General features: G+C 43.4%; 1 protein-coding gene across 5 annotated transcripts in view; it reads left to right on the top strand.

Moving 5' to 3' along the window:
* ETV6 (ETS variant transcription factor 6) overlaps nucleotides 1–24012 on the top strand; it is a 144318-nt gene that overhangs the window by 49687 nt on the left and 70619 nt on the right. For 3 of the 5 annotated variants that reach the window (XM_054830586.1, XM_054830571.1, XM_054830595.1), the window contains one exon: nucleotides 304–430. In XM_054830586.1, the coding sequence (XP_054686561.1) occupies nucleotides 394–430 (37 nt within the window). In that variant the 5' untranslated portion in view covers nucleotides 304–393. Of the gene's footprint in view, nucleotides 1–300; nucleotides 431–24012 lie in introns of all 5 variants that reach the window. The other 2 variants (XM_054830563.1, XM_054830577.1) reach the window with 1 other exon arrangement.

Raw genomic sequence — 24012 nt, forward strand, 5'->3', positions numbered from 1 at the left:
CTTGGAAACTTCATGAACATTTTGAAAACTAAACCCGTCCTCCTAAAAGCTGTTTGGCCCCTGGCAGCAGCGCCAGGCAGCACATTGCCCGTGTAGTGCTCACCCGCAGGCGGACAGGCTGCGAGCTCCGTGGCTCCCTGGGCACCCGGGTGCATCGCTAGTGCTGCTCGCCCCCACGACACGCGCACACTTCCTTCCTTCCACCCACTTCCCCCTCCCCTGCCTTGGTTTCACACCTCTGTTCCAAAGTTCACGTTGTCCTCTGTCTTTCTCTCCCCCCCCCCCCTTTCTTTTTAACAGCAGGAGAGAATTTCATACACACCTCCAGTGAGCCCAGTACCAAATTACACTTCCTCGTCACCACTACATGTCCCAGTGCCTCGAGCGATCAGGATGGAGGAAGACACGATCAGACTGCCAGCACACCTGCGTGAGTGTTAACATGGAGGCTTCTTATGTTCTTAGATTGAGGAGGGTGCGGGGCGGGGTGCGGAGGTGTTTTCTGTTTTTATGGAAGAGAGTGGGGAAGCCCCCTGGCTTTAGGCTTTTTTTTTTTTTTTTTTTTTTTAAAAAAGCTGTAGCCGGTTTGATTTTTCTATATGTTCTTTTTAACCAAAGGAAATTACTCTTTAAATACAGTATATTATCCCACCCACCCCCATCCCCTGCACTCCCTGCCAAGGATTTGGCTTATTTCTCATGACAGGGACAAATGTGGAAGTTTTATTTTGACAGGAAGTGCTATGTTTCCTTCCATGGTATAGGAATTGCTCAGCGATGTGCTGCAACACAAGGTCAGAGTTTCACAAACTGTAGCAAGTGGAGTGCATTTGTGCTATGGGTATTTTTCAGGTTGTTACAGGTCTCAATATTAAATGCTTCTGGTGTCCAGGCTCTCTACTACAGAGTGTGTGTGCTGACAGAGACAGTGGGAAAGGAGGAAGAGCAAGCTTAGCTGTGCACAAAAGGATGCTGCAAAGGAGGAAGGGCATATCACTGACGTTAGAACAAAAAGGAGCTGGGGGCAAGGTGAGAGCCAGGCGCTTCCTTGCTGAGATGATTTAATGTTTGAGGAATAGGAAAGGCCAAGGGCTGTTGGCCAATGAGAAGTGAATTAGTGAGACAGGATGGGGACAAGGAAGAGTGGAATTTTCCTTTTTGGAGGGGAAACAGTTCTGATGTAAAATGAGCAGTTTTAAGTAAACTTTTGTCAGGTGTTACATTCCTGGGGTACTTGAGCAACAATGAGCAACAGGGCCAGGAACAAATGTAACTTTGTGTGTTGCCATCTGACAAATGGGTTTGGGATTTCAGAGGGGGGGCGGAAAAGTCCATGTTTATCAAGACGTTCTCATTCCTGTCCTCAGCTGTCTTCCAGGCACACTCCTTTTCTGGATGCAAACTGTGCTCCCAGCGCTTCTGTAATCCCGTGCTCGCTCCCTTGCTGGCCACCGAGTTGCTCTGCCCCAAGGTCACTCGTTGCCCGTGCTGTGTTCTGCACAGTCCTGGTTTTGCCTGCTGCCGCCTCTTGCGCTCTCCTGCCTGTGGTGTAGTGTAGCCCAAGTTGTACCTTTGCTTTCTGACAGGGATGGTGGCTGGCGCTACAGCATTTCTGACCATGTCTGGTAACTGCCTTGAGTATCCACAAACTCCCAGACCCTGCTTGCCCATGTGCGTGGCTGCTGGCCTGTTTCCCCAGCCCAGGGAGGACTTGCTGCCACACTAACAGGGCATTTCTGTGCTTTGCCCAAAACTTAGACACAAAAAACCCCAACACAGAACAATTCTTCTCCAGCAGTTCTTTTTCCCACTGTGGCTTTTAATCCCTGAGATTTATTTAATTTTTTTTTCCTCCTCATTGCATTAGTTGGTACTATTAACTTCTGCTTTGGGAGCCACTGTCTGTCCTCTCCACTGCTAAGATCATGGCTGGCCTTCCCATTACTTACTGCCTTCCCCACTGGATCTGACAGATGCATAAGGCAGGAAGGCAGAGACCCTTGATACTGAAAGAGGTGTGTTTACTACCTGCTTCCTTCCCATCAGCTAGCCAGCATGCTAGCTAGTGCGAAGCTTATCAGGCTTCCTCTCAGTGAAGACTTTTTATCCAATATTTTTAGGTGTAATCCAACCTTTAACCTTGATTTTTGTTTTGGTGGTTCTTTTCTTTTGATTGGCACATTTTTAAACTTGCAAGGAGGCTTCTTTTCCATTAGTATTTCCACACCAGTCTGACTTGTTGTAGTGTAAAATCACAGACTATTAATCACTAAATATTTGTGGGATAGTCTTCCACAAAGTCAGTGTCTCAGGTCATAAACGACATAGAGCATGTTTACATAGCCTTGCTAGTTGTAGTCCATGGCAGTATAGAATTTCATAGCTCAGTATGCAATATTGACCCAAACACTATCACCAACCAAGTGACCCAAAGACTGTCACCAACCGACCCAAACGCTGTTAGAACCACCATTTAAAGTATATAGATTCATAGCTAGGCCAGAAGGGACCGTTATGAATTCCTAAAGCGACCTCTGATAACTTGAGTTACAGTACTTCACTCAGTAACTCCTGTGTTTAGGTCCAGTAACTGAGCTACAGCATGTTATGCAGAAAGATTTGTGCTCTTCATGTGAAGACTTCAGCAATGGGGAGGATATAAGGTCTCTAGATGTTCTTTCAATGCTTAATTATCCTCCTTATTTGCCTTTTTTTTTTTAAGTGCCCTATTTATAGTTTGAATTAGTCAAGCTTCAGTTTCCAACTATTAGATCTCATTATCTCCTTTCCTGCTAAATATTGTCAAAAGACTACTCCTGATATAGGTGCTTTTAGATAAAGTCACTTCTTAACCTTTTCTTGGCTAAACTGGATAGGAAGAGAGGTTCTTAAGGCTGTCAATCTTCCTGTCAGGCTTCCAGATTTCACATTCTGTATGTATCATCTCGGTGAACTGTTTCCTGCTTCAGACATCCTTCTTAAAGTGAGGACAACAGAATTGAGGATCATATTCCAGGAGTAGTCTTCCTAATACCAAGTATAGAAATAACTAAGCACCTTTTGGATCTTGGGTCGTGAGGTTTAACATGGGATTTTGCAATTCCTGCATAGACCCCTCTAATTTTTTAATTTTTTTTTTGTTTTTAGAGATGTGCCTGAGAGATGGCTTTGGTCCTAAATCCAAACTGCCTTAGAAGTCACACAAAGTAGCTAATTTCTAGTTCAGGCTGTGGTACTGTGTGCGAAGATGGGGTTTAGACCTGCAAAGTCTGAGGGTTTTCTAGGTCTGAGATTTTGTTTGGTTCCAGCCTTGTTGTCGTTTGTTTTGATTAGGTGAATCCTAATAACTTCGCAGCCCTCACTCACTGCAACACAACAGGGAGATGATATAAGTTTCTCCAGTCATGCACAGAGCTGATAGCTTGTCAGGCCTGTACTCATTCTCTGTTTCCATGACAAGGGAAGAGCAACTGACATCATCTGCCTGGATCGTGCAAAGCATTTGACACTGTCCCACACGACATCTTTGTCTCTAAATTAGAGAGACATGGATTCGATGGATGGACCACTTGGTGTATAAGGAATTGGCTGGATGGTCACACTCAAAGAGTTGTGGTCAACGGCTCAATGTCCAAGTGGAGAACGGTGACGAGTGGTGTTCCTCAGGGGTCAGTACTGGGACTGGCAGTGTTCAACATCTTTGTCGGCGACATGGACAGTGGGATTGAGTGCACCCTCAGCAAGTTTGCCAACGACACCAAGCTGTGCGGTGTGGTCAACACGCTGGAGGGAAGGGATGCCATCCAGAGGGACCTTGACAGGCCGGAGAGGTGGGCCCATGCGAACCCCATGAAGTTCAACAAGGCCAAGTGCAAGGTCCTGCATGTGGGTCAGCATAATCCCAAGCACAACTATAGGCTGGGCAAGGAATGGATTGAAAGCAGCCCCGAGGAGAAGGACTTGGGGGTATTGATTGATGAGAAGCTCAGCATGAGCCGGCAGTGTGCGCTTGCAGCCCAGAAGGCCAACCGTGTCCTGGGCTGCATCAAAAGAGGCGTGAAGAGCAGGTCGAGGGAGGTGATTCTGTCCCTCTACTCCGCTCTTGTGAGACCCCACCTGGAGTACTGCGTCCAGCTCTGGGGGCCCCAGTACAAGACAGACATGGAGCTGTTGGAGCGAGTCCAGAGAAGGCCACGAAGCTGATCAGAGGGCTGGAGCACCTCTCCTATGAGGACAGGCTGAGAGAGTTGGGATTGTTCAGCCTGGAGAAGAGAAGGCTCTGGGGAGATCTAATTGAGGCTTCCCAGTATCTGAAGGGGGCCTACAGAAAAGATGGTCAGGGACTGTTTATCAGGGAGTGTAGTGACAGGACAAGGGGTGATGGGTTTGAGCTGAAGGAGGGTCGATTTAGATTAGATGTTAGAAAGAAATTCTTTACTGTGAGGTTGGTGAGGTACTGGAACAGGTTGCCCAGAGAGGTTGTGGAGGCCCCCTCCCTGGAAGTATTTAAGGCCAGGTTGGATGGGGCTTTGGGCAACGTGGTCTAGTGGAGGGTGTCCCTGCCCATGGCAGGGGGGTTGGAACTAGATGATCTTTGAGGTCCCTTCCAACCCAAACCATTCTATGATTCTATGACATTTTGATGGCATTTACCAAACTAAAGGCAGTGTTCGTTCCCAAACCATGTATCTGCATTTCTACCAGCTTGCAGGTTCAAGAGCTGTGCTACAGGTGCAGCTGAAAACAGCAGTTGGCCCAAATGAAGGTAGAACTAGAGACAAACATTTCAGATGGAACATGAATTGCACTCTGTGGATTCAGACAGTATTTTATGCCTTCCTATTAGAAATTTCACTGTTTCTAATGTTTAAGAGCACTCTGAAAGTGCTAATAGCCAATAGTATCAGGACAATTAGTAGAGCAATTTCCTCTGGTGCAATAAATTATTTCTCACTGTTTGGTGAGCAAATGTCTCTCAGCTATGCTGAGCTGATTTGACCCAGAGACTGGAAAAGGGAGAAGTGCAAAGTTTAGAAGGGTGGAATGCAGATTGCTGTTTGCTACAAGCATGCAGAGAAGGACTCCTTCTCTTTGGTCGACACAGCTACAAATGTATAGAGAATCCTCTTTTTCTGAGCGTGATGTGAAGGCACTTTCCCCTTCTCACACAGCCTTTCTTGTTTTAATTAGCCGCTCTCTTCCCAGCCTGCCCTATTCCTATAGTATAGAAGTACAATGTAATCAGTCTTAACTTTAAATCTCTGGGACAGTGAGAATCGTTTTCTGATAATACACACCTTTTCTGATGCTGCACTTCTCTGTAAGGGACTTTTGACCCATACTTTTAAACATACTTGTTTGCCTAATATCCACTTCTTACCTAGTAACTAAGTATTGGGGGCATTGTAAATAAACTGTCAGCAGGGAGCTGGAGAATATGCTTTCCTCTATTTTAGGTATGTAGTCAGAATTAGAGTGATCTCCAGTTTGTTCTTTGTCCCTGGTTTGTATGCTGTGGTAGCTTTTGATCTCCACTAGACTACACTAATGTCAGATAGAAGGAGTGTTTGGAAAATGGAGATGTTTACTGAGGATTCAAGAGAAGCAAGTTCAGCTCTCGCACAAAACTCCGCCCTTGGTGCCTTCTGTGACCTTGGACATCTTGCTTTAGTTTCCCCACTGTAAAATGAAAAAAACATGAGTGCAAAGGCTTTTAAAAATTTTGAAAATTAGTACAGTGGCTGCCCAGATATTGCAATAATGAAGAATGCTGAGATAGGTGGAAGTCCTCTGAAACTATTTGCATACCCTTTATCTCTGAGGAAACTTACACCATATTACTGTGGAGAGAAAGTTAGTTCTTTTTTCTTTTTTTTTTTTAATTTTTATTAAAACAAATCTTTTTGTCTTGTCTGGTACAATGTCATTAGTTACTCATTTTGTACTATGGCCAATACCTTGTGGTAAAAAGTTCTTGGAACTGGATGGAGGATACAGCGTTTGAGATGGATATGAGAACCCTTCTCTGTGTCTATTAATATGCTCTGAATCAGAGAGAAAATAGCTTTTTCCTTTTATGTAATATGCAAGATGAAAATAAGGTGGTTTGCCTTCTACAACAGCAACTGTAAATATGTACTAAAGGCTTCATGGTTTTCTTTGTCTCCTTCAACATAAAACTTCTTCAACAAGAGACACAGAAATATCAGTGCTGAAAAAGGACTTGTTGCATGCTCTGATCCTGTGCAGCAGCATTCCCCCTTGTACGTTTCTGTCAGTTTGTACAGTCTGATTTTTATCTCTGAAGGGCATCTTCCCTTGGGAACGCGTGTGTGTTTGTTTAGGGAGATGGACCTCATGGGCAAAGATTTCAGCATTTTCTATTGATTTACAAGCATGAATGAGAGTTCATGTCTTCCTCTGAACTAATTACCCTTCTTTCTTTAGTGTTAGCATCCTTCATATACCTGCAGCCCACTGTCATAGCAAGGCACACTGCACATACTTTTCTGTACACATGAAGCAGATATTCTTGACAGCAACTCATTTTTCTTGCTGTTGCTTTTTTCTGAACCCCAACAGCCTGCACTGATGTTCAGGGTAAAATGACATGCTGCAGATGTCAAGTTACATGTATCACCTCATAGGGGAGAACTTTTACGCTGGGACTGCAGTGGTGGTGTTGTCTTGACCGCACTCGCTTTTTGAGGGGTTGTGGTGGTGGGAAAGGCTAAAGACCTGTTTGTAAAATCACTTGGGTACTTTTTGTTTCAAATGTAGGCTTGGGTTCTGGTCTTTGGTGTGCAGTATGTTCCAGGCTCCAGCTGTTTTTGATGAACTTCAGCGTATCCAAACCTGGTTACACAGAGCTAGTGAGATCACGTTTTTTATTTCAGTATCTGTGTCCCTTGTAATTACTGTCTGTTCTACTGCCCTCATTAAGGACGACAGAAGGGAAATGTGTTTAGTTTTCTGCAATGATTATATTAAAGGCTTTGAGTTTTTAGCAAGCATTTCATAGGAGTCTTTCTGCATGGCTATGTATATTGGTATTTGATACTCTGATTCAGTGGGGACCAGGTCTGGCGGCTCTGTACTGGTTCGACATCTTTGTGACCCTACCTGTACCACATTCTGCAAAAAACCCTATGTATAACCCCCAAGTGTGTCCATGAGTAGTAGGGCAGGCCAGGCAGTTGGGCTCTCAGCTGGGCGCAGATTCTTTAAGGCTTTCATCAGACCTGAAAGCAGTTTATAATGAGTTTCTTTCTCCTAATCACACATTGTTGCCTATATGCATCATTTGTGTTTTAAGGGCACCAGTTTTCTTTCTTTTTTTTTAAGGAATGCAGGAAACAATTAAGAGAAGGAGGAGGAAACAACAACACTGTCAGGGTTGCCAAGGATCCATTTTTTCTGTATAGTGTCTATTAATTACGCTGCTCCTTTTATTAATCCTTTGGCACCTGTTAATTATTCTACAATTTTGGCTAGTAGCTGGAAAGCCACTTCGAAGCATTAAGCATATTGTTGTTTAGTTACTAGAATATTCAATGCATGGAACTGAAAGTATGTAGTGAGATGGGAAAAAAAGCCCTTCACCCTAAGCCACATTTAGACCAGCAAGCAATAAAAATATTTGCTTTGGAAGGATCTTTGTGGAACAAAACTGACTGACGCACATACAGGGAAAATAAAATAAAAGCTGCATAAGACAAAGGGACTGTGAGAGGTCGCCAGAATGTCAGAGTAATGACTCTGAGACTAATCCTGCACCCACTGAAATGAGTGCTTAAATTCCCACTGATTTTAGTGGGATCTAGACTGGCCTCTTTCTCAGATGATTGGCTTCTTCCAGCCTCCTCTTTGCTCTTCTCTGACATTATGGCCACTTGACCCTCATTCTTCCCTCTTACTGTCCTTTTCTATACTTGCCTTTCTTCCTAATCTGCTTTTTACCTTATACTTCATTCTCTCTCTGGGTAGCTAGTCCTTTCCTAACCAATCCCAGCCCACTATGAAAAAAAAATTAAATTAAGCCGGGACAGTGGCACTGCCTGCTACAACCTGACTGTTTGTAGTATTTAATCTTGATGTTGCATCTTCATCTTCCACCATGGGCTTTTCTTGCCCATTTATATTGTGAGTTATGCAGGGCAGGGCCCATCTTCTTCCTCTGTTCAGCGGTGCCTCCTGGTCTTTCAATTCATAATGTGTAATAATCTACTGACAGGCTGTCTGGACTGTGGAAATGCCAGCCAGCCATCCTGTCAGCCTCAGTGACCATTACTTCGGTCAACCCTTGTGAAGTGACTGCACCTGGCTCCTTCATGGTTGTGAGTTACATCCAGCTGTTAGGCAAATGGAATGAAAATCAGGAGCCAGGGAGACATCGATTATGCCTTTCTCTTACCTAAGGTGGCCTCTTCCACAGGCAGCCTCAGTTGCTTATCTGAATTTAACTTATTTATTCCAGCCTGCTTCCCAGGTATTTCTTACAGTGAATCTCAGGCCAGCTTTGAAGCAATCATACCGACAGACAGTTTGGATGGGTGGGAAGTCCAGTCTCAGATTCATTCTTGCACCATGGCTGGACGCAATATAGATGCTACTATTTTACTTGAAAGAGTTTTATCTGGAATACATTGGACTGGGAAGAGTGAAACCTCTTTCTGATCCAGCTGGGAAAGCTGTGTCCTTTGGATCAGGAAAATCCTGCTTTACATTTTTCTGGCATGGTCTTTGTTCATCACCTGTGGGAAACCAAGCCCCTTGTCACCAGGTTTGCATCAGGGTGACTCAGGGCTACTTCAATTGTCACCCTTGATGTAAACAGCTGGTGAGTTGAACCTAAATCTGTTAGTTCCTTACTGCTGCCTGGTGACTGTGGCAGAAGCATCCAGGTTAAGTGTGAAAAAACTTGTCGTAAAGGGCCAGTGCTGTGAGCTGGCTTCTGCTTCTTGAGAGAGTCTTTTAAAGTGCTCGCCCCCTCTTTTTTTTTTTTTTTTTTTTTTTTAATGTACCTGGTTGTTCCTCAGACAGAGTTAACAGTGGTTTCCTGCACTGACAGTCCCCAGTGGAAGTGTGTGGAGGTATGAGATCCTTCCTGCCCCAGTGGGAACTTGCGAAGCAGACCTGAGGTGGGAAGGTGAGAGACCTGTGCTTCAGGGTACAGAGAGCTGGCAGCGTGGGAGTCCCGGAGGTACTAAACCAGTCTTTTACACTCCTGGAAAGCTTCACTTCAGGGTTTTAAATCTTCAAAACACAGACTCACCTCTATTCAGAGGGGAAAGGGAGCCATGTCACTTTAATCTGGGATTCTAGCCGATCCCTTGTGTAATTCCCCTGGAAAGTGTGGGGAGGAATAAGAAGCAAAAGCAGCAGGACATTTATGGTATTGCAGAGTTTGAAGCATTTTTAGCTTTGTCTTAAAGGGACGCTGTCAAGATCAGTGAACCTAAAATTAGCTTGCTTTTCTCTTTCCATCCCAAATGTGTCTGTTTTATTTTTCATTTGTGTTATAAATGCTTCCATGTTCTTTTTTTTTTTTTGAGAAATAAAATTAATGTAAAGAAGCCAGCGTGTATAAATAGCCCTACAATTAAAGAAAACACAGAAGAGAAACTGTGTGTAAGCCATGACTAACAATTCCACAATAACAAACCATTGTGTGGTGAGCGCCTTGCAGCAAAACACAAATGTGGTAGAAAACCCTGTGGAAACAACATAGCATGCATACGATGTCCACTCCCCTAATAAAAAACAGAGCTGAGCCTCTGAATGTGGGAAGAGAGCACCACTGTCCAGCACTGAGAGGGGCACATAGCGTGTGAAGAGAAATCTGCTGCAGCTTCAAGGTACCAGAGATTAATGTAATAGGTCATGTGTATACACACACACAGAGAAAACAATTATTTGATGCCCTTTATGAGAGGCTGGATTTCCTTCTGCTGTGCTCGTATGTCTTCTCTCTCCCATGCTGGTACTCCTTCTGGTGCTTAACAAATACAGCCTGACAAAATCTCCATTAAACGAGATTTTATGCCCATTTTACAACTCCCCATTTTACTGCTGGAGCAGAAGGACTAAGTGATTTGTAAGTTTATTGAAGAAATTTTTGGTAAAATGGAGTCCATTCAGATTTGGAGGCCCAGTCGAACACCTCAGCCAAGAGCCTCTTCTCAAGATCATTTTCCAAAGGTACTTGGGAGAGGGAAGCACTTATGCATCAGCCATTCCACTGTTGTAGATGCTTGTGTGCTGTCTTTTATGGGGTCAATATGTTTGAATGTGCTCACTCCTCATGTAAACTGTTCTGTGCAGGACTAGCAACTGCTATTAATGTAGGAGTGATCCTTGTTCAAGAAGTTATGAGTTATTTATATATTTAATAGGCATATGGTTAATAAACAGTCACCATTGATTGCCTTTCTAGAGTCAAAGCATTAGGACACTTGCTCAGCTCCAAATCTTTGCTTATAGAAACTTTATGCATAAAAATCATACCCCAGGAATAGCCCTAAGCACCTTGCTTTATTTACTACATTTGCCTGTCTGGTTCTGATCTCCATATACTTTTGTATCCCACTGAAAAAAGTGTCCATTCTGCACTGGCAGCAGGGTCAAGTAGCTCTATGGCAATTATACAAACGAGAAAGTGAAAATTTTAGATTACACTGTGACAAATGAAAATGAAATTAACGTTTCTAATGATTAACCAACATATCCTTTCTATCTTTAGAGTCCACAGGCATAGTATGGGGTGTTCTGCAATCAGTGGAGAGGTAGGATGAGGGACTCTGTGGCAAAATTCTCAGTTATGGGGGTTGATTTGGAGACAGTGCAAGTCTTCCTATTTGAGAGTTTACTGAGTGGATCCTTGTAGCTGGGGATTAACTGTCCAAGTCCCAGAGTTACTTGTAGCACCAGACCCCATATGCTGCAAAAAACTGGACCTCTCCTGCAGGCGAGCAATATTCTGCCCATGTCCTGCGTAGCTTTTGCCCTGGTGCGGGAGGAGACATTACCCCAATACAGGCTTTTGGCATTACATACTCCCTTCTCAAAGGAGGAGTGGTAGTTCCACTGGCTTTTGGACTATGCACCACTGGGCATGCCTTGGGGGTGGAGGAGGAAGCCGTGAATTGGGCGACAGGAGTTCAATTGTGAGGGTCTGACAACTGTACTGACTGCAGTGAAGACCTGGTCTGAGCAAACCAGTTGTAGTCAGCACCATGAGAGTCAGCTCTTTGCCAGAGTCATAAATTTTGCAAATGCTTTCTGGTAAGAACAAGCTCTAGGAACACACTCATTTCAGAGGAAAATACTATAATGTTGGTAATGAAATTGCACTGTCTCAGCATCCTGAAAAAAAGGTTTATTTTCTTAACTTATTAATATGTTCTCAGCATTTTCCCTCTTTGAGTTCTCTAGAAGCATTTTTTATGTTTCCCTCAGGTGTCTTAAAGCTTCTTGTTTGCAGAACAAACCTCCCGAAGGGGCTGTGACCTGGTCAGAGCACTGACATTTTATTTTAAACCCACCAGCAGCAAAAAAACACAGAATATTTTTGAAGGGAAATTTCCTTTTTGGGTTTTTGTATCTCTGAAAGAATTTCCGATGTAGGCAGACAGTAATTCCCAGCTACATACTTCCTGATAAGGAAACAGTTCCAATAAATGCAGCTATAAATAGCTACCTTTTTATTTTTTAAAAATGTAGGGAGACTTGTTTAGCCTTTCTTTCAAACTGTAGAAAGAAAGGGACAGTGTAGGATAAGAGTCTTAGGTTTGGCACCCATTGCCTCTCCAGATCAACAAATTAAGATTTTAATCTGCATTTGTACATTTAACTACGTAAATTTAGATGTCTGGTTTTTTCTTCTCATCCTTCTCACAACACTGTAAAGGAAAAAAACCCCCTCCTTTTCATATGGTAAACATAAATTGCATTTTGCCTTCCTCATGAGGGAAAAGTATTACCTGCTTTAAGCAGAATTCATAATGCTTTTGCTATGTGCCTATATTTTAGGGCTTCTCTTTCTAAATATAGTTTAAGGTGCTTTGTCATCTCAGAATAAGTAGCATGATCTTCAGCTGCATTTTTTCATGTTTACTGTGGATGTGCTTTGTCATCTCAGAATAAGTAGCATGATCTTCAGCTGCATTTTTTCATGTTTACTGTGGATGTGCTGTAGTAAATTCATAGTTAGACATAAATTCTCTTTTTTCTAAAAGTAACTTGCTGGGACAATTTTATGGAGTTAGTTAATAAACCTTCTGAATTTTCTGCGTTATCTTCCCCTTTTTATGGTTCTGTTTCATGTATTTCTAATTTCATGCCTTTCACTTTGGACACTTGCTGAAATTTTCCTTTGCCAGTCCTGCTTTTCTTTGTTCTTTCAACAACGCCAAATGCACAGTACCTTCAGAAAAAGAAATAATCATTTGCCTATACAAAAATTTATAGAGATGAATAAATTTGGTGCAAGGGTTAGCGTGAAAATGTCTTTGCAGGTTAGATTTCAGGCCAGATTGCAATTGAAAATATACGTGTCCACTAGCTTGATTGTTTTATAGGGGATGAATCTGCTTCATAAATCACCTTGATCAGCACTTAGATGTTGGTCTCTGTCCTACAGCGGGGAAGGGTCTCTGGGTCTGCTTGCAGGCTGGCATGTCCTGTGTGGCTGCTGATGGGCAGGTGTCTCCAGCCAAATCCCAAGGCACATCTGGGGACGGGCTTCTTCACAGAGGGTGTTAGTGACTGGGGTATCCTCTTTTCTCACTTGTTCCTGTCGTGAGCGCTCTTCCTAGTTTTCCTGAGCGGGGTGAAGTGCCCACAGTGGGCTCCTTACCATGCACGGTGCCAGTTACACCACGGCCAAAGCCCCTAGAAGGGTGAGGGTGCAACTTCCTCAGTGCCAGGAGTCAGCAGAGAGTTGAGGCCCAGCACAGCAGAGAGGAGGTCGAATAAATCTCCCTTCTCCTCCTCCTCCCCCTTTCTCCTTCCAGCGATTTCACAGGATCTTATGACTTGTGGCCAAATCCTACCCACAAGGGCACTCAGGCCCCTCCTCTTGGCCTGCTGATTGTGCTCCCAGCTGGCCCAGAGCCGAACAGATTGCTCAAGGGTGCATCTGGTGGAAGATCCCTCCTTGCCTTTATCGTTCATTGTCCACTGAAATGCCATGACAGGACTCAGCACGTGCCCCTCCTCAAACGTTGGTTGCATAGCCCCTGAGCACATCACTTGTACTCCATTTTCCTTTGTAGATACCTGAAGGGGTTTTACCTTCTCTTTCCTGTGCTCCTCTCTTGGCTGCACCGGGAAGGTTGATCTGCGTGTGCAGGCCTTGCCACACCTACTCAACAGGCCCGTGGAACATGCACAATTAATACGGTATTAATTAATTATGGGGAGAAGTTGCTGCTGGCACAAGAACCAAGGCTTGCAGCTTATAAAGTGAATGCTTTGATGCCGAGCTTTAAAGAACGTTTCCATCAACTCAAGCCAGCAGAGAGATTCTGTGATATTTAAACCCTCCCTCTGTACAGACTCCAGAGCTCACGGTTCTGCCACCTTGGGCAGTAACAACAAAAATAGTGGTGGCAAAAGAGGGTTCAGAAAGCGCAACCAGGGATTGACCCTCATGAGTCCTAGTGAAGTGCACAAGTCCTAAGTGAAAAAGTTGGGGCTGAACCAGAAGTGGTTTGTTGAGCCAGCTTTAATAGATGCTTGCAGCGTGAAAAAAGATTGACCTTCTGGACCTGCTGAAATGAATAGGAGTTGTCTCACTGACTTCAGCTCCCACACTTTTATCCAGAATATTTGTGTGTGTAAGTAAATGCGTAGGTTTGTGCTGTGCTTCTTACTTGGCCAATGTTTGGGGGAAGAGAGATGAAGGAACGACTGTGCCTCTTTGGTTTTATGCAATACTGAGAATTTCTCCCTTTCTACTTCCTCCTTCTCGGTAGTGCAGAAGGAAGTAGCACCAGTCCCTGCCGGTCCACAAACCAGTTACTCATTTCAGTTCTGCCGCTTGAGTGGGTCCTTGTGTATTTCCTAGTGGGGGAAATCTCCCTTTATGCATATAAGTTCCTCCTTCCTATTCTCTCTTTCGTTCTTATTTCTTCCAAGCAATCTGCCTCCTTCAGTTTTTAACCTTGCTGGCTTTCGCTTCCTCTCTGTGCTTCAGTGAAGGCATTTTGTCAGAAACCCCCCTCTGTACACAGATACTTCTTTGTTCCCTTTTTTTTTTTTTTTCTGTGTCATACTTCTTTGTATCTTGCTTCCTTGGAAACTTCCTTAGTAGCCTTATTACCTCTGGGCTTTTAGCTGCATTACTCTGGGTAGTCATTACTGCGTTGCTGGGTGTGTAATTGTCTAAGGCACCTTGATCTTTTTATTAGAGGTATTTTTTTTTACTGCTCTTTAAATAGTAATAAGCAGTGGTGACAAATATTGTTATTAAATACACGGGGCTTGTTTCATCACTACTCTACAGCTTGCTCGGTGGTTTTCACTTGTTGAAAGTGAGTGTAACCAAATCACAGGAGTCATTCTCTACTTCCACCTTGTGTTGTTCTCAGGGATGCAATGCACAGTGTGGGGTAGTGGTGAATGGGTCACGTGCAGAAGTTGTTCAAAGTTTGGTGCAGGATTGAAGCCTTGGAGCTCAGCAAAATAGGAAGAAGGGATAGCACCTAATGTCTGTAAGAGCTGGAACATTTACAGTCCTCCTCCAATTTTTACACCCTCTCTCAGTTTTAAAATCACGCAGAATGAAAAACAAGCAGAGGGACTGGAAGTGACAGCAAAGGTAACAATGACAAGCGAGATGACCTGTGTTTGTGGTGGGCAGACCTGAAGCAGCTGGGCTGTTGCAGGCGTCAGTATTTGCTGTTGGCCTCCTGCCACACCATTATCAATGTTTGCAATTGCGATGGCTGAATCTCAGAAAGTTTGACGGCTGATTCAGTTCAGCAGAACACCCAGAAGTAAATCCAGATGTCTTTCAAATTGGTTGGATATGCAGTGTTGTGGTGAGTTCTCCATAATTATGATTTTCTTGTGCGAGTTCTGGGAGAATCCAGCTAGTCCAGAATAACCCTGACAGCACAGCTTCTCACCCATGGCCTTTCTGATGCTCCATCATTTGCAATGACAACATGTGTGCACAAAAAACCCACCTGAACTGAGAAAAGAGTTAACAATCAAAATTTATTTCAAAGCTGAGAAGTTTTGGATTTTTTTAAAAATCTGACATGTCATGCATTTCTCTGTATGTGTACATATTTAGATCCTGCAGAAAGGAAGCTTGCTCAAGTACTAAGGTTTTTATGCACGGAGACTGTTACTCTCCCTTTTTCTCTTGAAGCTAATTAACACTTACAATGTGCTACAACCATTTCTTTTAGGCAAAGTTGTAAAATTACTGCCTGTGGTCAGAAAAAATGGATGCAGAAGGTGATGGAAGGTGCCTTTCATGCCACATGTGCTGCCCAGTAGGCTTGCAGTGCTGTCCTCCCCATGTCTCTGTTGCGTCAAGCAGGCACCAGAGGGTTAGCCTGCGTTTGAGACTAGAGGCCCACGTTTGAACTGGTCTTTCAATCTGTTTGTACTGGATTGGGTGTACAGAGTCAGCAGTATTGTATATGGTTTGAAATCTCTTTAAGTTGGCTTAAAATTGTAGATGGGCTCAATCAGCTGCATTTAATGCTTTCTTACTCCATGGGCCACTTCCCAAAGACTACTAACGTGAAGGCTAATCCACAGTCTTCGCACTTTGGAAACTGAAATAATCGGAGTGGTATAACCTATTGTGAATAGAGGTAGCTCACGCTGGTAATTTTATCCTGAAATGCCTGGGCCCCCACTCTGAAGCATTTTCACAGTACCATTTTATAAGTCGATGTAACACCAACAATGTAAAGGCTGTAAAAATACAGTTAGTGGTACAAAACCTGTCTCTTAACCAGCTATAAATTACATATATGCTTTTTATAATTTAAGCCTCAGGACAGCTACACTTTAATAGATCCTGACAACTGGAAGAGCAGGGACATCATCTTTCTCTGTATGAATAAAATGCCCAATCTGTCTTTACCACTTGAAGTTATGGTCATATACTAAATTACCTGCTCCCAGTGTCACTCAGAGTTGGAATGAAGGTAAATTATTCTTATTTTAATAATATTTTCTCAATTCTTTTTGAGAGACAGCTACTCATTCATGTGGGACCACAGTACAGGGAAATCTCATCCAGAAGGATGTTGTGGTTGTTCAGCAGAAAACAATTATTGATGCGAGTGGCTCATGACTTTTTCATGTGGTTTTACAGTAAAACCTGTGAATGTCCCTTGACTGTAGAGTTGAGCAAAGATATGTAATAAATCAGCTGCCAGTCTCAAATTTGTTTACCAACTCTGCATTGATTTCATGATTTTGCACCAAAACTGTTAGGAAATTGAAGTTCTAAAACAGTCTTGTTGAAGCTCATGAACTTCTAGAGAGGTTTCTTAACAGCTTGAGTTTGTTCAAACTGAGTCCCACTCAGGGTGTGGTGGTCTCATCCACATGGTCATTTTTAATATGATAGGGGGACCTAGCTAGAACAGACTACTTCCCCAGTTTTCCCATTCCCAGGAGACTAGAGGTGGGGGGTTAGGACTCTGCAGTTTGAGGAAAAGATAGTTGTGTAAGTGAATGGGTTGGCAGGGAGAATGTTATCATGTGGCTATGAAATCATACTTGGTATGGAGAAGGTGAACAGGGAATGATTATTCACAGTTCCTCACAGAAGAGCAAATCCAGAGATCCGAGATAACTCATTGGGCAACATGTCTAAAAGAAACAAGAATGAGGATGCATCACTACATGAAAGAAATCATTGCAGGAAGACGTTTTAAGGGCTGAAAGTGTAAATGGATCTCTAAAAGGAACTGGATAAACCTGTGGACAGAGGGATAGGCTGTTTGGTCAGTTATGGAAACAGTGGCCTGGATGTAACCACAGCTCATGATGTCCTTAAACCACAGATTACCAGAGACTGAGATAAGCAATATATATTATAGATGTGATTGCTTAATGTTTCTTTATTCCTTTTACTTTTTGCTTATGCAGCCTCTAGTGAAGACATTTGGTTAGATGGGTCAGCAGTCTTTTCTAGTATGGCAGTTTTTACATTTTACTCCATCTTGTAACCATCTCCAGTGATTTGACAGTAGTGTGGACGCCATCCAAGCAGATATATATTCACTATGCATATGCTACGCCAGAGGGCTCTTTTAGGTGATAACTAACTCATCAGCTAGAGGCCATGGATAAAAGTTAAGTGGGGGGATTTCCCTTTAAGCAATTCTGACAAAAGTCTCTACACAACAGCTGACTGAATCACTGAATGTAATGCCAAGGGCAGCAACAGAAAAAAAAAAAAGTCATGTAAATTAGCTGGCGAGAGAACAGGGCAGAGCTATCTGGTGAAGGAGGGAATGGGAGAGGAGGGCAGGCAGCCACCTGCTGGAGCTTTGGCTTCAAGGACCAGATCTCCCCCATCAAGTGTTTGAAAAACAAATTTTGAGGTTGAGACTTGAGGGGGTAATGTGCAGAGTCTCTCTCCCTAGCATACAGGCCTCCAGTGGATTGTGATCACCCCTGTATGGAATTCAGTTATCCCTAGCCGTTGTTTCTCCTGCATGCCCTCAAACGCTTGCTTTCATTTTCCTGCTGTTGTCCAGTCCGAGATCCAGTTCAGTCTGTACCCCTTCTATGGCCTTGTCTCATCCACATAACATGTAACACGAATTTCAGTTCTGCTTCCTCTCTTGCCCCAAACGTTTGGGTTTCTGGGCGCAGTCATTAAAGTTATTATTCAGTATTACTTGCGATTTGAAATGATAAATTAAAAACTTACTGGAAGTCTGGCAGTGCTTCTGATCTGCGTCCCCTTTGCTAAGGTGCTTCATAAAATACCGTATGTTGTTATTCACTCTGGCCTGGATGTTCTTGGCTCTCTCCCACTTAATGATTCACAAGATGTCTGTGAGGTTCATTTTTGTTAATGTGGTTCCCCCCCTTCCCTCTGTATATTCTCCTCTCCTTTCTCTTTTGCTTGTGAGTCTTCGCTGCAAAAGTTCATTAAATAAGCCCTATAGTACATGTAAGGGACAGAGTGCAGTCTCCAGCATGCCATCAGAAGAGAACTAAGATATGGTGCAAATTTTCCCCCTGATTTCCAAGTAGGGGATTAGAGTAGCTTGGGCAGCTTTTCTACAGCTCCCCCTCCTCTTCCCCTGCTCTTTCTCAGCTCTCTATGTATGTCCTGTGCCTCTCTGCTGAAAGAGATATTTTTTTGCTAGTAAAAGCTCAGCAACTCGTCTCCTCCAAATGCTTCTGGCTGTCTTTGGGGAGGGGGGAGCGGGAGAAAAGCCAGGTGCGGTGGGGTCTCCGCACGCCTGTGCAAGGGCAGAGCCGCTGATCCCGGCATGCTGGCTGCAGTAAGCAGGCAGGGGTGTTTGCGGGGCTCGCATGCCAGAGTCTCTTCAAACAGCTCTGCTCAAAGGCATGAGCTGGGCTCTCTTCTGAGGGAAATTTCCTTTTTGGGGAAGTTGCTGCAAAGGAATTTCCTGTGTGGGCAGACAGAGCTTCCTGACTTGAAGGCTTCTTGGAAGGGAAATCGTTTCATAATGAAATGATAAATTAAAGACATACCAGCCTGGTTCGCTTCAAAACAGCTATTGAGAGAGCTCAGGCGGTGCACCATTATACTCCCGCGCAGAATGAAAATAAATTGCATCCTGACAGGATTCTCCATAGTGGAGCATATCCTTCCCCCAGGCTTCCTCCCTGTACATCTCGCTTTCCTACCTCCCTCCCCTTTCTCCCCCTCGCCTGCTATTTGCTGCCCTCTCATCTATGTTTTGCAGCCCCCTCTAAGGAACAGGCAAAGGAGCATGATGTTGGAGATGGTTTGCTAAATGTATTCCTCTCCTCATGGAGCAGGCAGCTCTGGTTTAAGCTCTGCTGTGCTGGCCGGCACAGTGAGGGCCCCAGATGTAAGGCGTAGAAATGGCACATGTCTGCTGTGAAAACTGGGTGCAGTGGCTGCTGACATGGTTGTGATCAAGGAGAAATAAGGGGTATCAACAGAGTTTAAGTCAGTGCCTGTAATAAGGAATGTCTTGGCGTAGTCATGAAAATAGCTGGGAGGAAGGGTTGCAGATATCTATTTCCTGTTAAATAAGAGGAAAAAAGGACCTTTGCTCCATCCCAGCCAAGACACAATGGAGGGAGGGCATCCCCAGAGAGCTCAGGCTCTTACAGCTGAGTTTTCAATAGGCACAAACAGCTCATATTATTTCCCTGCTCTGCACCATCCCAAACTGTTGAAAAGTGAAGGCAAGCGCTTGCGGGTCTCTGTGCCCTAAGGGATGCCTGTAGCTGCGAGCTTAGGTGAACTGGGTGAAGAGCTTTGATTAGACCACTTGGGTTGCCGGACACATTGTACATGCAGTTGGAGGATATGATTTCAGATGGCATGAGGGTAGGGGAAACAAAGAAGCAAGAGTTTCTCATCATCTTTCTCTGTCTCAGTTTTATCTGTAAACTTGATGGGTGATTCTGCTCACAATACTTGGTTCCACAAAGTGATCTGATGTGCACTGCTACAAGTGTGGCATCAGCATTTTCTTTTCTCCCTCAAGAGAAGGCCTTTATTCCCTGCCTCCTATTTGGCTGACAATTAAAGCTGCTTTAATTCTTTGCAAGAGTCCCCTGAATTGGTGTGCATTATGTGCCTCGTTCTGCCAAGGAGGCCTTATCCCTCTCCATTGCTTTAGGGAGTTTCTTAGGAGTTTTGAAACACTCGAATCACCAGCAGAATGTTGTATGATTTTATAGTGAGTGTTGCAGTTTTGGGAAGTTTTTCTTAAAAATGCATCCGCTGGAGTCACATGACAATGAAAGAATCTGAGTTTTTATTTCTATTTTCTAAAGCAAGTTTCTGGCCTGTATAAACAAAAGTTGGAAGGGGTGATTCATGGGGCTCAGAAGTCAGATCCAAAGGACCCTGAAGAAAAACATGTACGTGTGTGATCATAAGTATATATTTTTTATAGCTTGGGAGTTTTTACCTTCTCTTTGTGGAAGGCATGTTGCCTCATTTTCAGATTTTTGGGATTGGTAGTCCTAGAGGTATTCAAGAAACAGGACTCCAGTATTAATTTGGGAAGTTATAAGAATCAATAACAATGTGTAATCATTCCTCATATTGTACAGATGTGCAAAATGTAAAGTCTGAAATGTAGAACTTTGCTCATTGTGATTGGCATACCACCCCACGATGCATGATGGCATGACGAAGGCAAATCTGACTGTGCTGTGGCTGGCACTGTCTTACAGCTGTCCAAAGACAAGGTACTGCTGCTTAAATGAAAGTTAGGAAGGATCTGTCCTGAGAAGCCTGTACTAGGGACATGCCAGACTCTGATCTATAGCATACAGCAGGTCCTCAGAGAAACAGGCTCCTGCTGTATGGTACTGACTTTCTTCTTCATTCAGGTGTGTCATTGGACCAGACTGGCTTGAAAACTAAACAGTTCATAGCAGACAGATCATCACCATGGCTTGCATTTTGAGATGCTGTCTTTCCTAAACTGATGAAAGTTGTGTGGAAATACTCAAAGGGCAGCACTCAATATAGTTGTAAGTAGTACTGGTTTTAAAAAAACAGTTTTCATAGTCAAGGTATAGATCAGCAGAGAACAGTATGGAAATGCCCACTTTGTTTTAAATCTACTTTGTAAGACACCTGGTAGTTTTTACTTGCAGCACTATTGCCTGTAGAGGTAGATTTGGAGTTGAGGATGGTCTCTCAGAAACAGCTTCTATGCCAGATACAGTGCTGGTTCAGCTTGAAAGGGCTTAGAGGCTAAATTGTTAGCATTTGCCTAACGTGGATGACATGCTTTGGATGAGGCCTTGTGTGGGACGTTTGACAGGCTTCTTGCTCAGCCTGTTTCGTTTTGAGTTGTGGGGGACCCAGAAGTTGTACTAGGCAATCTGACTACCAAGAGTGGATAAACACTGGGCCCAGGACTTTTATGCTGTCACCACCTTTTGATAGCATTAAATTAATGATTAAAATCAACATACCGCATGTTTGCATAAGTTGCTCCTCTTTCTGCTCTTGCTAATGTATTTGGTTCAGCTAATGAAACATCATTGGATTTTCTTTATTGCCTGCCTCTTTCTTAGGCTAGGGTGCTGTGTGCCTCTCTCTGGGTGTGCTTGATGCAGCCTCAGTCAGTTCTGGTGTTTGCCATCCCTTCTTCTCGAACTGTGAGCTCCCAATCTCTCATCTTTCCCCGCAAAGAACATGGAACTCATTTTTGTTGGCTTTTTTTTTTTTTTTCCAAAAACTAAGCAGAATTACTTCTGATCTACTCAGAGCTAAAATCTAGGTAACATCCTGCAATGGTGGCAGCTGTAGCCACACCAGGAGGAAATCTGAGTGGGAGCACAATTGTTGAGCTGCACGTAGGACAGAACAGTTCCACCAAGTGTTTTGGGATTTTTTTGGTAACAAAGGTTTGCATTGTTAATCAGGTGCCACTCCAAGCTCACTATTCAGCTTAATGATAGTGAGTTCCAGTAAAATGCGGGTGGGAGGACACTTAATTTGTGCTGGTTTTTTATTGCTTTAAACGCACACACTGTTTGTTCTTGGCATGATATCAAAAGAGTGCTGGAAGGAAATGAGGTAGAAAAAGGACATGAACATCACAACCGCATGACTGATCTCTAGGGTTTTTGTTCCTACTTCCATGTGGAAAGCCCAGAGATTCCTAGTAGATGTTCTTGCTGGGTTGGCAGAAGATGGAAATCTTCTATTTCACTTTTGGCAATAGCGGGTCAATAGGGATTTCTCTAATCAGCGAAAAACTAGCAGTGATGGAGTTTAAATAAATTGTAGGCAATTATTCCTGTCATAGGAATAGCTCCTACAATGCAAGGTCTTTCAGGACAAAGGAAAGACTGGAGAGGTGAGGTAGGATGCATCTTGCTACGCTTGCTCTTGCAGGTGATGTTCTAGGGCTTTATCTTGAGCTCTGTCCCTCTGTGTAGCACGTATTTCTGCTTGAAATGAGAAAGCTGGAGATGGCGAGGGGTATAGTATGTGTTCCCACTCCAGAACAGTTAATTTCGTTATATGCTTGTCTGCTTTGGTGGAATTTCTGTGACTTCCCTTGTGAGACAATTAAGTCTCGCCCATTGGAGGCTAGCATTCAGCCTCCCTTTTCCTTTGATCAAGCTAAGTTTCTGTCTTCTGAATTACACTGATTCATACCACTCTAAATCTCCGCTTGTGGGGTGCTCATACCAAATATTTGCAGGCATTTCTCTCCCTGCACTGTCTGCTGCTTCTACACTGCTGCATGAAGTATGTGCAGTGTTTTTGAAAGCTCAGCAGATTTGGTGTTGGAAAAGTTGGGGAAGGAATATGTGAGCCAAAGATCATTTCAAGGTAGCCATTCTTTGGATTCTTCTACTACTCTGACTCACAGGCTGTCAGGAGAGTAACTGGTATTTTATCAAGCTGGCTCTCACCCTGATCATTTGAAATGCTTCCTTTTTCACCTCAGTGTAATTTACAATCACAGATCTATTGCAGCAAAAATATTAACAGGAAAGAAATGTAAACACTCTGACTGTGTTTGACTTCCTCTAAACATCTATATGTTTGTGTTGAGGGAGTAACTCAATTAAGAACAAAATAAAGCTTTCCAGTCAACCCTGGGAGAGCCTAACTTTAAGATAGGTTCATCTCTTGAGGAGAGAGAATTACATGTGCAGCAATGTTACTTGGTATGTTGCCCAAGCTGTCACTATGACAGCGTTTCAACATGGCATCAGAGACAGCTCTACACCAGCTGCGTTTGCTTCCCATGAGAAAGTGGATAGGCATGGAGAACCCTGAGGTTGAAAGTGAAAATTATGGACATGAGTTTCCTCTCTTGCACAATCCCTATTTAGGGGTTTTCAATTCCTATGCCTGATTGTATATGAAAATGCTTAACTCCTTAACTGCTGAAAAATGTAATGATTTTCTCCAGGAAATGTGTCTTTCAGTATTTGAACAAATGTTACTTGAAGGGAAAGGGTGAAAAAAGATGCAGCTCCCCATGTACCTCACTTTAAAGCGCGGATAACATAGCGAATCAGTGCACTACTTTTTTAGTAGTGAAGACCTGGATTAAAATTCAGCATAAGGCACAGATAAGATAGGCAAAATCAGACTCTTCCTAGTCTTTAGTAATTTGCAGGTTTTTTCCAATGCTGCTCTTTTAATTTTTTTCCAGGGCAGGTGGCAACCAGTATATAGCTAAGCAAAGCATATTGGCAGTAGGTTTACTTTTTCAATTATCCTTCAAAGCCTTCGTGGACATAGTTCAAAAGATTCCCTGAAATCCACAAACTAGAATTTGAAAAGGAATTATTTGTCCTTTTCGCAGAATGTCTACTCCGTTCAGCAGCCTTGGGACTGTAGCAGGACAGCAGGAGTTGTGGCAGGCTCACACTGAAAAGTAGTCTCAAACAAAACACATACAGACTGAGAGCTGGAATACTTGCAACCATAATCACCTGAATTCCCCTTGTCCTTTTTACAGATGTCAGAGATTCAGCTCTGCCTAGCTAGACTAATGTTACCGTAACTGTCTGGTTTAAAAGTTTTGGGGGATGGACAGTTAATTTTTCTGAAGCAGGGGAAGAGAGGTGATCTCTCTCTTCACACTGACACTAATTGCGTATACCTGAGAAAAACTGTAAATGAGACACAAAATGATATTTTTCTTAGGGAAATTTCCTTTCTAAGGAAGTTAGTCATATACAATAATTATTATTATTTTTAAATCCAGTATGAGTTGAGGGAGTGCCCTGATTACACGTTTCCTGGAAAAGGCCGTTGGTGACGTACCATTGACTAATGAAAACTTGCCAGTCAGAAGTAGC

The sequence above is a fragment of the Grus americana genome, chromosome 1 (genome assembly GCF_028858705.1).
Source record: "Grus americana isolate bGruAme1 chromosome 1, bGruAme1.mat, whole genome shotgun sequence".
NCBI lineage: Eukaryota > Metazoa > Chordata > Aves > Gruiformes > Gruidae > Grus > Grus americana.